Source organism: Colossoma macropomum, unplaced genomic scaffold (assembly GCF_904425465.1).
Source record: "Colossoma macropomum unplaced genomic scaffold, Colossoma_macropomum, whole genome shotgun sequence".
In the NCBI taxonomy this organism is placed as follows: Eukaryota; Metazoa; Chordata; class Actinopteri; order Characiformes; family Serrasalmidae; genus Colossoma; species Colossoma macropomum.
This window is the reverse complement of record NW_023494805.1, coordinates 33,482,736-33,500,677: the sequence shown is the minus strand read 5'-3', so window position 1 is coordinate 33,500,677 and position 17,942 is coordinate 33,482,736. Positions and strand designations below refer to the sequence as shown.

Below are 17,942 nucleotides of genomic sequence, written 5' to 3'. Positions count from 1 at the left end.
TGGAGTGTGCCTCTAAAAAACCTGGGTCATGCAGGGCCATGTAGACCTAACCCTTTGCCATGCCCATTCATCTCAACAAAACTGAGGGCTAAGGGTTAAGTGGTAGGGGCAAGGGATGAAATGGGATTGGGTCTAAGTGTTGTAACACCACTATCTGTATCTGTTTTTGTATCTGTTTAATGTCATAAATACCTGTATCTGTGCCTGTATGTACCTGGTTATGCATAGGCTGGAAGTTGGTAGATACTATAAGTGTTTTTTTATGTTATCTGTGGATTAAAATTGGAAAAAAAAGTCAAATGAATTAATTATTACTTGATTAACTGTTTGGACCAATTATTTCATTGTTAGTTAACAACGGTGTTAAATTATTGTTGAATTATTCATGTCAAATGTATTCTTTCCCTAAAGACCAGCGGTGGAGACAGAGTAGCAAAACAGTATACTCAATATCACCATCATTCCTAAACTCGTAATGGCACACTATTTAGAAGTAAATGGTAATTATTTTTTATTTATCTATTTATTTTTTACTGTATGAATCACTGATTCAGTGCTAAAAATATGGTTGACTTTACAGAACATTATATAGACATGCAAAAGATAGGTTATAAGGTGATAGAGTTATAATCCTTCTTGGTGTCGTACAGCTCCATATACAACTGTAGGGTCCACATTAGTCTTCTTCTGTATGGTTCTCCTCTGCTTGTTGTGAAAGGTCAGAGCAGCATAGTTTACTTCATTTGTCTGTTGTTTAACCAGAGAAGTCAAATAGTAAACATGTCATCATTTAAGCACTAATTAGAGAGCACATTAAATCTATGACAGATGTAGAGAATATTGAGTTTTTTTCATAGATTAACGAAATATTGTAATTTCTTCAAACTGTTTAATTACCACATACTTTGTCATCTGCATCCTTGGCTTCATGTGTCACACCTGCAAGAAATATATGCGAATATGTAAGGCGAGGTTCAATTTGCAACATAAAAATTTAATTGCAGTTCCGTATTATTTTAATATGTGGATAAATATGGATTGTTGTTGCTACTTTGTAGCAGCATTTTTACAATCATTCTAACCTGATCGGTTCTTTTTTAAGAAGAGCCAAATGAAGAGAAGTATTGATGCCCCGTTAGTTGCTGCTAATACTGGAATGAGGTATTCAGACACTTGCATTTTTCCTAGCGCCACAACAAACATTATTTAGGACAATTATTTAACTGAAATACTTCTGAATGTTTTTTTTTTTTATTTTGCCGTTCATGTCATATAAAGCTACATACAAAAATAGCTACATTTGAATTAGTAATTTAAACATATCATGGTACATTTTACACTGCAAATAATAATAATTCAATGGTATTGATTCCCAGCAAAGTAACTTTAGAGGAAAACACATTTTATTGTGTGACAAGAGATGATAACCAGCTCACACCCACCATCTGTCACTTCATTGTCTTTAATTGTCATGTTTGGTGAAACTGCTGTGAAAGAGATGTACATAATAAAGTAATAAATTCATCTTATTTTGAAAACCAAACATAGATGGCAGATTAGCCAGACTCAAACTTCCTAAAGAAGATCTCAAATTATGCAAATAAACTGAGAGTAACAAAGACCAAAGTAAAGATCCTGAAGAACTATGACACATATATTTATATTTTCCTGAATATATGTAATAACAAAATCAAACAGAAATGTCATTTGCTTTATGTTTTCAAACGAAGCTGTTAATCAGTCCTCTGAATTGTTTCATACTCACCACCAGCATGTTCTTCAAGGATCAGCTTAGTCCCTTTTCCAAAGAAAAAATGTCCGTAACTAAACGTTCCGCAAAAATATGTTGCCACATCTGTGTGTTCCACTGATGAAAATGACAAATTGAAAGTCTTTTGCTTCCAAATGGATTTGATTCTGGAATGGTTTACAAATTGCTTACACATTGCCACCTCGTCCACAAATGCTTTAGCTGTAGCTATACAGACTGGAGCTTCATTAAGAGGAATCTTCATCCAGAATATTGAAAAGAGCCCATCTAGCAGAACGTGGCACTCGAGACTGGTGGGGAGTCCAGGCTGGACCCTCACAGTTGAGTCCTTCTGTAAGATGAAAGTTTCCGTCGCATGTCCGCCTTAAAATGACATGATGCACAAATACAGTGATTATCTATTAACCTCCATCAAGAGAAATGAAGATATCTAATATTTGTAACTTCACAAATATTTCATAATTTCACATCCTTACACTCTAAACTCTGTGAATGTTAATTTCCATCTTTAAAGGTTAAACTTTTTCTTTTGTTCTTTAAACTTTCCTGCAATAAGATTTAAGAAGACGTAAAAGGCATATACTCACCTACACTCTGGGTCATAACTAGAAAAGTCAGATATAATAGTGCAGTCATATTCAGATTGGGTCAAAGAGGACCTTCCGCTCCTCTACTGTAAATTCATCTAAAATTCTGCTTCTTGTACCATAAAGGAAAGGGGTGGGGTGGAGCATTGCCATTTTTACTCGCAGTGATCTGATAGGCCAGTAGGGTTACAATTACATTGTAGAGTTGGGCAGTTTTGAACCTGAGGGGAAAGGTTCGTAGTGCTGATCTTGCAGGCGGTGAAGGAGCAGGCAGAGGGGCAGAATAAAGAGGACATACTGAAGTCAGAACCTTAGAGGATTCTCAAGTACAGACTAGAATGGAGTGAAAGGGTATGACATGTTGGATGTTAGCAGGTGGGATGTCTGGGGATAGGGTGGTAGCATCAGATATTGTCAAACGGGAGTGCCAGAGGGTGGTGGAGAGTGTGAAGATCATGTTGATAGTGAGTGAAGAAGGAGGGAGTGGTTATGATGAATAAAGAGGGTTGGAATGAAGGAGTAGAGGAGCAAAGAGGGAGGGGGATAAGAGAAGAAGCAGGAGAGGAGAAGAGTGGTGTGATTGAACATCACTCATGTTGATAATCACTAATAAGCCAAACACAAGACAACTTCGCATCTGTTATGATCTCTCCTTAATACATTAACTGTATGCTGCTATATTTGCATATTTATGGCAATCTGAATTTTTTCTCAAAGAGGTCAGCTTCATGTACTCCTGTTATGTCCCCACCACAGGCTCAGGTCTAAGAGGAGGGAGGGACTATAACAAGAGGATGGAGGAGCATAATAAAGGGGTGCAGAGACCAGTGTGATGCAAATAAAACTGTTTATTATACAGACAAATGAGTCAAACATACAAACATGTTAAGCTATAAACAAAGAAAAACAGCAGTTTATTATAGGAAAATTGTACTGACAGACTGGGCTATTTGCTAAGAGTTAAACAGCTACGTTACCTAGCCAAAAACATTAAAGAGGACTCTAGCTGCTACTCTATGCCAAGCTAAGAAAAACACCCAGGGAGTGGCACCTGCCTCTGATCTAGTGTGCTTAGACAGTGACATACCTTCTGGTGTAAATGTAGGTGCACGCACAGTCTAACCTGTCCTCCCTCCCAGGAGAAAAGCAGCAGGTTAAGAGAATTTAGAGCCAGTACAACCCGACAAACATTTACAGACCAACAACAAAGTCACTCTACAGGAAGTAACAGGAAGAGACCTGGCTAACAAAGGCTAACAGGGCCATCAGGAGATCTGAAGCTAGCAGGGGCTAAAAATAGCGAGACTAAAGCTATGACGTCCATGAGGTAATAGTGATTGACACATCAAACAACGTATGAAGGAAAGAGAAGAGTGACCGAGAGAGGAGAGAAAACACACAAAGCACAGGCGCTGACACATAGCAACTCTTACAACAGTAGTTGTGATGTTTACCATGATGCTCAAAGTAAACATTGCTTTGCTTAATCCACAGAGTTTGTTGTGTGATGATGCTTGTAACATTATGGAGATATTATTCAGTCCACTTTGGCTTCTTACTGGTGAAATTTACCGTTGCACCAGTTCAGGTGTTAGGTTTTCTGTGACTTGGGGAGCATTACTATGTTTTGAAGTGCTGATAGAAAGACGTAGGTCTAGGCTATATCACGCAATGATAAGTTATAAGAAGATAAGTAATGACAAAAAGTTGAAACACACTCAAATCTAGGCCTGTACTCCAGGTTACCAAGTTACTGCAGCCATAGCCCCCAGTGATGCCATTTAAAAAAAAACAAAACAACAAAAAAAACCCCACTTTGCTCACTTATTGATCTATTTAATGCAAACCATAGCAAGAAACTAGTATTTCCACATGTGAACAAAATGTAACTTAAACATGTAGGGTTATGGTATCCTACATTAAAATGACATTTACTCTACTTAATACAGATGAGATTGTTGTAGAAGTGTGGCTGTCGAGCTGCACTGGTTGAACATACCTGGTGCAGCATGTTCTTTTTTAATACTAGATTTATCACAGTTTTGTGGCAGTCTGACTGTAGAGTATACACTACAGTCAGAAACGTTACTGAACAATGCTTTTATTACTTTCTTTTACTTGTCAAATATTAAGCCTCAACAAACTGTCACTGTGTTTGCTCTGCGTCAGCTTCACATACCATCCCATCTTTTGGGTGGCTAGGTTTAAAAGCATCCATTTAGGACACATTGTGTAAACCTATTGGCTATGCATGTACCATATCCATTGTGAGCATTCAAACAATTTTTTCTAATAAGATAATTTGCTACAGTGGCTCAATCCAGATTATAATCATCATGCAGATCTATAACAAGTTAAATTCATAAACAAGAGCAATTTAATTCACACCGGAATATCTTCTCCACTATGTTGGCCAGGCTGCTTTAAACAAACCCATCCACTCTGACATCTCCTAGAATTTTGGGTAGGAAGCTGCTCTTGAGTCTGTATTGTCAAAAGCCTCACTAAGTGTGGCAAAGGGTCCCCTAGAGCATGCTTTTAAACAGCAAAATGAGAATTGGGACAACCTATATAGGTAGACCTTGCAGGCTTGTGCAGGTTAGAACTGCAGCTGCAGCAGGGTAAAACCTGGGTTATTAACAGCTGTCATAATAAGAGTTAACTGCATTTTCATTTGTTAGTTTTTTTTGAAGATGGAACTGAAGTAACTAAATTTAATGTGCTTTGTGAGATGTGTCCTGTGTTCCCCTTTAAGAGGTAACCAATGGCAGCAACCTTCCTGGCTAATAATACAGGAGCAATATATCCAAATGCTAACAAGGCCCAATCCCATTTCTTGTTTTTACCCCTACCCCTTGTTTTCGAGTGTCACCTTCCCCCTTGGAACGGAGTCACTGGGGGGTGGGGGGGGTGAGGGTAAGGTTTGACGAATATTTATTATTGCCCTCCGCTAATTCTTTGTTTATATGAAGCTGAAGTCAGCTATTCGCCAGCTTCTTGTTCCAATTGTCCTGTTCCACCTTAAATGGAGCAGCAGTTACATTCTGTCGCTTTAGCAGCACTGCTGGACTATTTAAAGTGAAACAGGAAATTTAGCTAACCAACTACCGAGACATTAGCATACTGTTAGCATATGTGCTTGTTATGAAGAAAAGTACTATAATACATCGAAACGACATTAAAATAGGAAAAAATACTTTTTTGTAAATGTAGAGTTTGTGGGGTTTCTTTGGTCGCTTACACAGCCATCTTGCCATTTTTTCTTTTTTTCCTCATGACGCTCCATTTGGAGTGTGCCTCTAAAAAACCTGGGTCATGCAGGGCCATGTAGACCTAACCCTTTGCCATGCCCATTCATTTCAACAAAACTGAGGGCTAAGGGTTAAGTGGTAGGGGCAAGGGATGAAATGGGATTGGGTCTAAGTGTTGTAACACCACTATCTGTATCTGTTTTTGTATCTGTTTAATGTCATAAATACCTGTATCTGTGCCTGTATGTACCTGGTTATGCATAGGCTGGAAGTTGGTAGATACTATAAGTGTTTTTTTATGTTATCTGTGGATTAAAATTGGAAAAAAAAAGTCAAATGAATTAATTATTACTTGATTAACTGTTTGGACCAATTATTTCATTGTTAGTTAACAACGGTGTTAAATTATTGTTGAATTATTCATGTCAAATGTATTCTTTCCCTAAAGACCAGCGGTGGAGACAGAGTAGCAAAACAGTATACTCAATATCACCATCATTCCTAAACTCGTAATGGCACACTATTTAGAAGTAAATGGTAATTATTTTTTATTTATCTATTTATTTAAAAAAAATTTTATGTATGAATCACTGAATCAGTGCTAAAATATGGCTGACTTTACAGAATTACTATACAGCAAGCGTTGCACTTTCCATTATCATTGTATTTACATAAGATAGGAACTAGTTTTTGCACTGAGTTGTAATTCTTCTTGGTGTCATACAGCTCTATATACAACTGTTGTGTCCACATTGGTCTTGTTCTGTATGGTTCTCCTCTGCTTGTTGTGAAAGGTCAGAGCAGCGCAGTTTACTTCATCTGTCTGTTGTTTAACCAGAGAAGTCAAATAGTAAACATGTCATCATTTAAGCACTAATTAGAGAGCACATTAAATCTATGACAGATGTAGAGAATATTGAGTTTTTTTCATAGATTAACGAAATATTGTAATTTCTTCAAACTGTTTAATTACCACATACTTTGTCATCTGCATCCTTGGCTTCATGTGTCACACCTGCAAGAAATATATGCGAATATGTAAGGCGACGTTCAATTTGCAACATAAAAATTTAATTGCAGTTCCGTATTATTTTAATATGTGGATAAATATAGATTGTTGTTGCTACTTTGTAGCAGCATTTTTACAATCATTCTTACCTGATCTGTTCTTTTTTAAGAAGAGCCAAATGAAGAGAAGTATTGATGCCCCGTTAGTTGCTGCTAATACTGGAATGAGGTATTCAGACACTTGCATTTTTCCTAGCGCCACAACAAAAATTTTTTAGGACAATTATTTAACTGAAATACTTCTGAATGTTTTTTTTTTTTATTTTGCCGTTCATGTCATATAAAGCTACATACAAAAATAGCTACATTTGAATTAGTAATTTAAACATATCATGGTACATTTTACACTGCAAATAATAATAATTCAATGGTATTGATTCCCAGCAAAGTAACTTTAGAGGAAAACACATTTTATTGTATGACAAGAGATGATAACCAGCTCACACCCACCATCTGTCACTTCATTGTCTTTAATTGTCATGTTTGGTGAAACTGCTGTGAAAGAGATGTACATAATAAAGTAATAAATTCATCTTATTTTGAAAACCAAACATAGATGGCAGATTAGCCAGACTCAAACTTCCTAAAGAAGATCTCAAATTATGCAAATAAACTGAGAGTAACAAAGACCAAAGTAAAGATCCTGAAGAACTATGACACATATATTTATATTTTCCTGAATATATGTAATAACAAAATCAAACAGAAATGTCATTTGCTTTATGTTTTCAAACGAAGCTGTTAATCAGTCCTCTGAATTGTTTCATACTCACCACCAGCATGTTCTTCAAGGATCAGCTTAGTCCCTTTTCCAAAGAAAAAATGTCCGTAACTAAACGTTCCGCAAAAATATGTTGCCACATCTGTGTGTTCCACTGATGAAAATAACAAATTGAAAGTCTTTTGCTTCCAAATGGATTTGATTCTGGAATGGTTTACAAATTGCTTACACATTGCCACCTCGTCCACAAATGCTTTAGCTGTAGCTATACAGACTGGAGCTTCATTAAGAGGAATCTTCATCCAGAATATTGAAAAGAGCCCATCTAGCAGAACGTGGCACTCGAGACTGGTGGGGAGTCCAGGCTGGACCCTCACAGTTGAGTACTTCTGTAAGATGAAAGTTTCAGTCGCATGTCCGCCTTAAAATGACAGGATGCACAAATACAGTGATTATCTGTTAACCTCCATCAAGAGAAATGAAGATATCTAATATTTGTAACTTCACAAATATTTCATAATTTCACATCCTTACACTCTAAACTCTGTGAATGTTAATTTCCATCTTTACAGGTTAAACTTTTTCTTTTGTTCTTTAAACTTTCCTGCAATAAGATTTAAGAAGACGTAAAAGGCATATACTCACCTACACTCTGGGTCATAACTAGAAAAGTCAGATATAATAGTGCAGTCATATTCAGATTGGGTCAAAGAGGACCTTCCGCTCCTCTACTGTAAATTCATCTAAAATTCTGCTTCTTGTACCATAAAGGAAAGGGGTGGGGTGGAGCATTGCCATTTTTACTCGCAGTGATCTGATAGGCCAGTAGGGTTACAATTACATTGTAGAGTTGGGCAGTTTTGAACCTGAGGGGAAAGGTTCGTAGTGCTGATCTTGCAGGCGGTGAAGGAGCAGGCAGAGGGGCAGAATAAAGAGGACATACTGAAGTCAGAACCTTAGAGGATTCTCAAGTACAGACTAGAATGGAGTGAAAGGGTATGACATGTTGGATGTTAGCAGGTGGGATGTCTGGGGATAGGGTGGTAGCATCAGATATTGTCAAACGGGAGTGCCAGAGGGTGGTGGAGAGTGTGAAGATCATGTTGATAGTGAGTGAAGAAGGAGGGAGTGGTTATGATGAATAAAGAGGGTTGGAATGAAGGAGTAGAGGAGCAAAGAGGGAGGGGGATAAGAGAAGAAGCAGGAGAGGCGAAGAGTGGTGTGATTGCACATCACTCATGTTGATAATCACTAATAAGCCAAACACAAGACAACTTCGCATCTGTTATGATCTCTCCTTAATACATTAACTGTATGCTGCTATATTTGCATATTTATGGCAATCTGAATTTTTTCTCAAAGAGGTCAGCTTCATGTACTCCTGTTATGTCCCCACCACAGGCTCAGGTCTAAGAGGAGGGAGGGACTATAACAAGAGGATGGAGGAGCATAATAAAGGGGTGCAGAGACCAGTGTGATGCAAATAAAACTGTTTATTATACAGACAAATGAGTCAAACATACAAACATGTTAAGCTATAAACAAAGAAAAACAGCAGTTTATTATAGGAAAATTGTACTGACAGACTGGGCTATTTGCTAAGAGTTAAACAGCTACGTTACCTAGCCAAAAACATTAAAGAGGACTCTAGCTGCTACTCTATGCCAAGCTAAGAAAAACACCCAGGGAGTGGCACCTGCCTCTGATCTAGTGTGCTTAGACAGTGACATACCTTCTGGTGTAAATGTAGGTGCACGCACAGTCTAACCTGTCCTCCCTCCCAGGAGAAAAGCAGCAGGTTAAGAGAATTTAGAGCCAGTACAACCCGACAAACATTTACAGACCAACAACAAAGTCACTCTACAGGAAGTAACAGGAAGAGACCTGGCTAACAAAGGCTAACAGGGCCATCAGGAGATCTGAAGCTAGCAGGGGCTAAAAATAGCGAGACTAAAGCTATGACGTCCATGAGGTAATAGTGATTGACACATCAAACAACGTATGAAGGAAAGAGAAGAGTGACCGAGAGAGGAGAGAAAACACACAAAGCACAGGCGCTGACACATAGCAACTCTTACAACAGTAGTTGTGATGTTTACCATGATGCTCAAAGTAAACATTGCTTTGCTTAATCCACAGAGTTTGTTGTGTGATGATGCTTGTAACATTATGGAGATATTATTCAGTCCACTTTGGCTTCTTACTGGTGAAATTTACCATTGCACCAGTTCAGGTGTTAGGTTTTCTGTGACTTGGGGAGCATTACTATGTTTTGAAGTGCTGATAGAAAGACGTAGGTCTAGGCTATATCACGCAATGATAAGTTATAAGAAGATAAGTAATGACAAAAAGTTGAAACACACTCAAATCTAGGCCTGTACTCCAGGTTACCAAGTTACTGCAGCCATAGCCCCCAGTGATGCCATTTAAAAAAAAACAACAAAAAAAAACAACAACAAAAAAAAACCCCACTTTGCTCACTTATTGATCTATTTAATGCAAACCATAGCAAGAAACTAGTATTTCCACATGTGAACAAAATGTAACTTAAACATGTAGGGTTATGGTATCCTACATTAAAATGACATTTACTCTACTTAATACAGATGAGATTGTTGTAGAAGTGTGGCTGTCGAGCTGCACTGGTTGAACATACCTGGTGCAGCATGTTCTTTTTTAATACTAGATTTATCACAGTTTTGTGGCAGTCTGACTGTAGAGTATACACTACAGTCAGAAACGTTACTGAACAATGCTTTTATTACTTTCTTTTACTTGTCAAATATTAAGCCTCAACAAACTGTCACTGTGTTTGCTCTGCGTCAGCTTCACATACCATCCCATCTTTTGGGTGGCTAGGTTTAAAAGCATCCATTTAGGACACATTGTGTAAACCTATTGGCTATGCATGTACCATATCCATTGTGAGCATTCAAACAATTTTTTCTAATAAGATAATTTGCTACAGTGGCTCAATCCAGATTATAATCATCATGCAGATCTATAACAAGTTAAATTCATAAACAAGAGCAATTTAATTCACACCGGAATATCTTCTCCACTATGTTGGCCAGGCTGCTTTAAACAAACCCATCCACTCTGACATCTCCTAGAATTTTGGGTAGGAAGCTGCTCTTGAGTCTGTATTGTCAAAAGCCACACTAAGTGTGGCAAAGGGTCCCCTAGAGCATGCTTTTAAACAGCAAAATGAGAATTGGGACAACCTATATATGTAGACCTTGCAGGCTTGTGCAGGTTAGAACTGCAGCTGCAGCAGGGTAAAACCTGGGTTATTAACAGCTGTCATAATAAGAGTTAACTGCATTTTCATTTGTTAGTTTTTTTTGAAGATGGAACTGAAGTAACTAAATTTAATGTGCTTTGTGAGATGTGTCCTGTGTTCCCCTTTAAGAGGTAACCAATGGCAGCAACCTTCCTGGCTAATAATACAGGAGCAATATATCCAAATGCTAGCAAGGCCCAATCCCATTTCTTGTTTTTACCCCTACCCCTTGTTTTCGAGTGTCACCTTCCCCCTTGGAACGGAGTCACTGGGGGGTGGGGGGGTGAGGGTAAGGTTTGACGAATATTTATTATTGCCCTCCGCTAATTCTTTGTTTATATGAAGCTGAAGTCAGCTATTCGCCAGCTTCTTGTTCCAATTTTCCTGTTCCACCTTAAAGCAGTTACATTCTGTCGCTTTAGCAGCACTGCTGGACTATTTAAAGTGGAGCAGGAAATTTAGCTAACCAACTACCGAGACATTAGCATACTGTTAGCATATGTGCTTGTTATGAAGAAAAGTACTATAATACATCGAAACGACATTAAAATAGGAAAAAATACTTTTTTGTAAATGTAGAGTTTGTGGGGTTTCTTTGGTCGCTTACACAGCCATCTTGCCGTTTTTTCTTTTTTTCCTCATGACGCTCGGTTTGGAGTGTGCCTCTAAAAAACCTGGGTCATGCAGGGCCATGTAGACCTAACCCTTTGCCATGCCCATTCATCTCAACAAAACTGAGGGCTAAGGGTTAAGTGGTAGGGGCAAGGGATGAAATGGGATTGGGTCTAAGTGTTGTAACACCACTATCTGTATCTGTTTTTGTGTCTGTTTAATGTCATAAATACCTGTATCTGTGCCTGTATGTACCTGGTTATGCATAGGCTGGAAGTTGGTAGATACTATAAGTGGTTTTTTATGTTATCTGTGGATTAAAATTGGAAAAAAAACAATCAAATAAATTAATTATTACTTGATTAACTGTTTGGACCAATTATTTCATTGTTAGTTAACAACAGTGTTAAATTATTGTTGAATTATTCATGTCAAATGTATTCTTTCCCTAAAGACCAGCGGTGGAGACAGAGTAGCAAAACAGTATACTCAATATCACCATCATTCCTAAACTCGTAATGGCACACTATTTAGAAGTAAATGGTAATTATTTTTTATTTATCTATTTATTTAAAAAAAAATTATGTATGAATCACTGAATCAGTGCTAAAATATGGCTGACTTTACAGAATTACTATACAGCAAGCGTTGCACTTTCCATTATCATTGTATTTACATAAGATAGGAACTAGTTTTTGCACTGAGTTGTAATTCTTCTTGGTGTCATACAGCTCTATATACAACTGTTGTGTCCACATTGGTCTTGTTCTGTATGGTTCTCCTCTGCTTGTTGTGAAAGGTCAGAGCAGCGCAGTTTACTTCATCTGTCTGTTGTTTAACCAGAGAAGTCAAATAGTAAACATGTCATCATTTAAGCACTAATTAGAGAGCACATTAAATCTATGACAGATGTAGAGAATATTGAGTTTTTTTCATAGATTAACGAAATATTGTAATTTCTTCAAACTGTTTAATTACCACATACTTTGTCATCTGCATCCTTGGCTTCATGTGTCACACCTGCAAGAAATATATGCGAATATGTAATGTGAGGTTCAATTTGCAACATAAAAATTTAATTGCAGTTCCGTATTATTTTAATATGTGGATAAATATGGATTGTTGTTGCTACTTTGTAGCAGCATTTTTACAATCATTCTTACCTGATCTGTTCTTTTTTAAGAAGAGCCAAATGAAGAGAAGTATTGATGCCCCGTTAGTTGCTGCTAATGCTGGAATGAGGTATTCAGACACTTGCATTTTTCCTAGCGCCACAACAATTTTTTTTAGGACAATTATTTAACTGAAATACTTCTGAATGATTTTTTTTTATTATTTTGCTGTTCATGTCATATAAAGCTACATACAAAAATAGCTACATTTGAATTAGTAATTTAAACATATCATGGTACATTTTACACTGCAAATAATAATAATTCAATGGTATTGATTCCCAGCAAAGTAACTTCAGAGGAAAACACATTTTATTGTATGACAAGAGATGATAACCAGCTCACACCCACCATCTGTCACTTCATTGTCTTTAATTGTCATGTTTGGTGAAACTGCTGTGAAAGAGATGTACATAATAAAGTAATAAATTCATCTTATTTTGAAAACCAAACATAGATGGCAGATTAGCCAGACTCAAACTTCCTAAAGAAGATCTCAAATTATGCAAATAAACTGAGAGTAACAAAGACCAAAGTAAAGATCCTGAAGAACTATGACACATATATTTATATTTTCCTGAATATATGTAATAACAAAATCAAACAGAAATGTCATTTGCTTTATGTTTTCAAACGAAGCTGTTAATCAGTCTTCTGAATTGTTTCATACTCACCACCAGCATGTTCTTCAAGGATCAGCTTAGTCCCTTTTCCAAAGAAAAAATGTCCGTAACTAAACGTTCCGCAAAAATATGTTGCCACATCTGTGTGTTCCACTGATGAAAATGACAAATTGAAAGTCTTTTGCTTCCAAATGGATTTGATTCTGGAATGGTTTACAAATTGCTTACACATTGCCACCTCGTCCACAAATGCTTTAGCTGTAGCTATACAGACTGGAGCTTCATTAAGAGGAATCTTCATCCAGAATATTGAAAAGAGCCCATCTAGCAGAACGTGGCACTCGAGACTGGTGGGGAGTCCAGGCTGGACCCTCACAGTTGAGTCCTTCTGTAAGATGAAAGTTTCAGTCGCATGTCCGCCTTAAAATGACAGGATGCACAAATACAGTGATTATCTATTAACCTCCATCAAGAGAAATGAAGATATCTAATATTTGTAACTTCACAAATATTTCATAATTTCACATCCTTACACTCTAAACTCTGTGAATGTTAATTTCCATCTTCACAGGTTAAACTTTTTCTTTTGTTCTTTAAACTTTCCTGCAATAAGATTTAAGAAGACGTAAAAGGCATATACTCACCTACACTCTGGGTCATAACTAGAAAAGTCAGATATAATAGTGCATTCATATTCAGATTGGGTCAAAGAGGACCTTCCGCTCCTCTACTGTAAATTCATCTAAAATTCTGCTTCTTGTACCATAAAGGAAAGGGGTGGGGTGGAGCATTGCCATTTTTACTCGCAGTGATCTGATAGGCCAGTAGGGTTACAATTACATTGTAGAGTTGGGCAGTTTTGAACCTGAGGGGAAAGGTTCGTAGTGCTGATCTTGCAGGCGGTGAAGGAGCAGGCAGAGGGGCAGAATAAAGAGGACATACTGAAGTCAGAACCTTAGAGGATTCTCAAGTACAGACTAGAATGGAGTGAAAGGGTATGACATGTTGGATGTTAGCAGGTGGGATGTCTGGGGATAGGGTGGTAGCATCAGATATTGTCAAACGGGAGTGCCAGAGGGTGGTGGAGAGTGTGAAGATCATGTTGATAGTGAGTGAAGAAGGAGGGAGTGGTTATGATGAATAAAGAGGGTTGGAATGAAGGAGTAGAGGAGCAAAGAGGGAGGGGGATAAGAGAAGAAGCAGGAGAGGCGAAGAGTGGTGTGATTGCACATCACTCATGTTGATAATCACTAATAAGCCAAACACAAGACAACTTCGCATCTGTTATGATCTCTCCTTAATACATTAACTGTATGCTGCTATATTTGCATATTTATGGCAATCTGAATTTTTTCTCAAAGAGGTCAGCTTCATGTACTCCTGTTATGTCCCCACCACAGGCTCAGGTCTAAGAGGAGGGAGGGACTATAACAAGAGGATGGAGGAGCATAATAAAGGGGTGCAGAGACCAGTGTGATGCAAATAAAACTGTTTATTATACAGACAAATGAGTCAAACATACAAACATGTTAAGCTATAAACAAAGAAAAACAGCAGTTTATTATAGGAAAATTGTACTGACAGACTGGGCTATTTGCTAAGAGTTAAACAGCTACGTTATCTAGCCAAAAACATTAAAGAGGACTCTAGCTGCTACTCTATGCCAAGCTAAGAAAAACACCCAGGGAGTGGCACCTGCCTCTGATCTAGTGTGCTTAGACAGTGACATACCTTCTGGTGTAAATGTAGGTGCACGCACAGTCTAACCTGTCCTCCCTCCCAGGAGAAAAGCAGCAGGTTAAGAGAATTTAGAGCCAGTACAACCCGACAAACATTTACAGACCAACAACAAAGTCACTCTACAGGAAGTAACAGGAAGAGACCTGGCTAACAAAGGCTAACAGGGCCCATCAGGAGATCTGAAGCTAGCAGGGGCTAAAAATAGCGAGACTAAAGCTATGACGTCCATGAGGTAATAGTGATTGACACATCAAACAACGTATGAAGGAAAGAGAAGAGTGACCGAGAGAGGAGAGAAAACACACAAAGCACAGGCGCTGACACATAGCAACTCTTACAACAGTAGTTGTGATGTTTACCATGATGCTCAAAGTAAACATTGCTTTGCTTAATCCACAGAGTTTGTTGTGTGATGATGCTTGTAACATTATGGAGATATTATTCAGTCCACTTTGGCTTCTTACTGGTGAAATTTACCGTTGCACCAGTTCAGGTGTTAGGTTTTCTGTGACTTGGGGAGCATTACTATGTTTTGAAGTGCTGATAGAAAGACGTAGGTCTAGGCTATATCACGCAATGATAAGTTATAAGAAGATAAGTAATGACAAAAAGTTGAAACACACTCAAATCTAGGCCTGTACTCCAGGTTACCAAGTTACTGCAGCCATAGCCCCCAGTGATGCCATTTAAAAAAAAACAACAAAAAAAAAAAAACAACAAAAAAAACCCCACTTTGCTCACTTATTGATCTATTTAATGCAAACCATAGCAAGAAACTAGTATTTCCACATGTGAACAAAATGTAACTTAAACATGTAGGGTTATGGTATCCTACATTAAAATGACATTTACTCTACTTAATACAGATGAGATTGTTGTAGAAGTGTGGCTGTCGAGCTGCACTGGTTGAACATACCTGGTGCAGCATGTTCTTTTTTAATACTAGATTTATCACAGTTTTGTGGCAGTCTGACTGTAGAGTATACACTACAGTCAGAAACGTTACTGAACAATGCTTTTATTACTTTCTTTTACTTGTCAAATATTAAGCCTCAACAAACTGTCACTGTGTTTGCTCTGCGTCAGCTTCACATACCATCCCATCTTTTGGGTGGCTAGGTTTAAAAGCATCCATTTAGGACACATTGTGTAAACCTATTGGCTATGCATGTACCATATCCATTGTGAGCATTCAAACAATTTTTTCTAATAAGATAATTTGCTACAGTGGCTCAATCCAGATTATAATCATCATGCAGATCTATAACAAGTTAAATTCATAAACAAGAGCAATTTAATTCACACCGGAATATCTTCTCCACTATGTTGGCCAGGCTGCTTTAAACAAACCCATCCACTCTGACATCTCCTAGAATTTTGGGTAGGAAGCTGCTCTTGAGTCTGTATTGTCAAAAGCCACACTAAGTGTGGCAAAGGGTCCCCTAGAGCATGCTTTTAAACAGCAAAATGAGAATTGGGACAACCTATATAGGTAGACCTTGCAGGCTTGTGCAGGTTAGAACTGCAGCTGCAGCAGGGTAAAACCTGGGTTATTAACAGCTGTCATAATAAGAGTTAACTGCATTTTCATTTGTTAGTTTTTTTTGAAGATGGAACTGAAGTAACTAAATTTAATGTGCTTTGTGAGATGTGTCCTGTGTTCCCCTTTAAGAGGTAACCAATGGCAGCAACCTTCCTGGCTAATAATACAGGAGCAATATATCCAAATGCTAACAAGGCCCAATCCCATTTCTTGTTTTTACCCCTACCCCTTGTTTTCGAGTGTCACCTTCCCCCTTGGAACGGAGTCACTGGGGGGTGGGGGGGTGAGGGTAAGGTTTGACGAATATTTATTATTGCCCTCCGCTAATTCTTTGTTTATATGAAGCTGAAGTCAGCTATTCGCCAGCTTCTTGTTCCAATTTTCCTGTTCCACCTTAAAGCAGTTACATTCTGTCGCTTTAGCAGCACTGCTGGACTATTTAAAGTGAAACAGGAAATTTAGCTAACCAACTACCGAGACATTAGCATACTGTTAGCATATGTGCTTGTTATGAAGAAAAGTACTATAATACATCGAAACGACATTAAAATAGGAAAAAATACTTTTTTGTAAATGTAGAGTTTGTGGGGTTTCTTTGGTCGCTTACACAGCCATCTTGCCGTTTTTTCTTTTTTTCCTCATGACGCTCGGTTTGGAGTGTGCCTCTAAAAAACCTGGGTCATGCAGGGCCATGTAGACCTAACCCTTTGCCATGCCCATTCATTTCAACAAAACTGAGGGCTAAGGGTTAAGTGGTAGGGGCAAGGGATGAAATGGGATTGGGTCTAAGTGTTGTAACACCACTATCTGTATCTGTTTTTGTATCTGTTTAATGTCATAAATACCTGTATCTGTGCCTGTATGTACCTGGTTATGCATAGGCTGGAAGTTGGTAGATACTATAAGTGGTTTTTTATGTTATCTGTGGATTAAAATTGGAAAAAAACAATCAAATAAATTAATTATTACTTGATTAACTGTTTGGACCAATTATTTCATTGTTAGTTAACAACAGTGTTAAATTATTGTTGAATTATTCATGTCAAATGTATTCTTTCCCTAAAGACCAGCGGTGGAGACAGAGTAGCAAAACAGTATACTCAATATCACCATCATTCCTAAACTCGTAATGGCACACTATTTAGAAGTAAATGGTAATTATTTTTTATTTATCTATTTATTTAAAAAAAAATTATGTATGAATCACTGAATCAGTGCTAAAATATGGCTGAATTACTATACAGCAAGCGTTGCACTTTCCATTATCATTGTATTTACATAAGATAGGAACTAGTTTTTGCACTGAGTTGTAATTCTTCTTGGTGTCATACAGCTCTATATACAACTGTTGTGTCCACATTGGTCTTCTTCTGTATGGTTCTCCTCTGCTTGTTGTGAAAGGTCAGAGCAGCGCAGTTTACTTCATCTGTCTGTTGTTTAACCAGAGAAGTCATATAGTAAACATGTCATCATTTAAGCACTAATTAGAGAGCACATTAAGTCTATGACAGATGTAGAGAATATTGAGTTTTTTCATAGATTAATGAAATATTGTAATTTCTTCAAACTGT

The 17,942-nt window shown here is 37.7% G+C and overlaps 2 protein-coding genes across 2 annotated transcripts; both read right to left on the bottom strand.

The window, feature by feature from the left end:
* Window positions 1-624: 624 nt before the first annotated feature.
* LOC118825414 lies at window positions 625-8,120 on the bottom strand. The gene is made up of 11 exons (XM_036595999.1): window positions 8,044-8,120; window positions 7,451-7,819; window positions 7,128-7,172; window positions 6,768-6,869; window positions 6,590-6,624; window positions 6,334-6,432; window positions 1,766-2,102; window positions 1,443-1,487; window positions 1,083-1,184; window positions 905-939; window positions 625-747 (listed from the first exon to the last, which is right to left on the bottom strand). The coding sequence occupies exons 1-11, from the start codon at window positions 8,090-8,092 to the stop codon at window positions 625-627; spliced, it is 1,341 nt and encodes a 446-aa protein (XP_036451892.1). The 5' UTR covers window positions 8,093-8,120.
* A 3,896-nt stretch (window positions 8,121-12,016) lies between these two features.
* LOC118825413 lies at window positions 12,017-13,811 on the bottom strand. Its single transcript, XM_036595998.1, has 6 exons — window positions 13,733-13,811; window positions 13,140-13,508; window positions 12,817-12,861; window positions 12,457-12,558; window positions 12,279-12,313; window positions 12,017-12,121 (listed from the first exon to the last, which is right to left on the bottom strand). The coding sequence occupies exons 1-6, from the start codon at window positions 13,779-13,781 to the stop codon at window positions 12,017-12,019; spliced, it is 705 nt and encodes a 234-aa protein (XP_036451891.1). The 5' UTR covers window positions 13,782-13,811.
* Window positions 13,812-17,942: the final 4,131 nt, after the last annotated feature.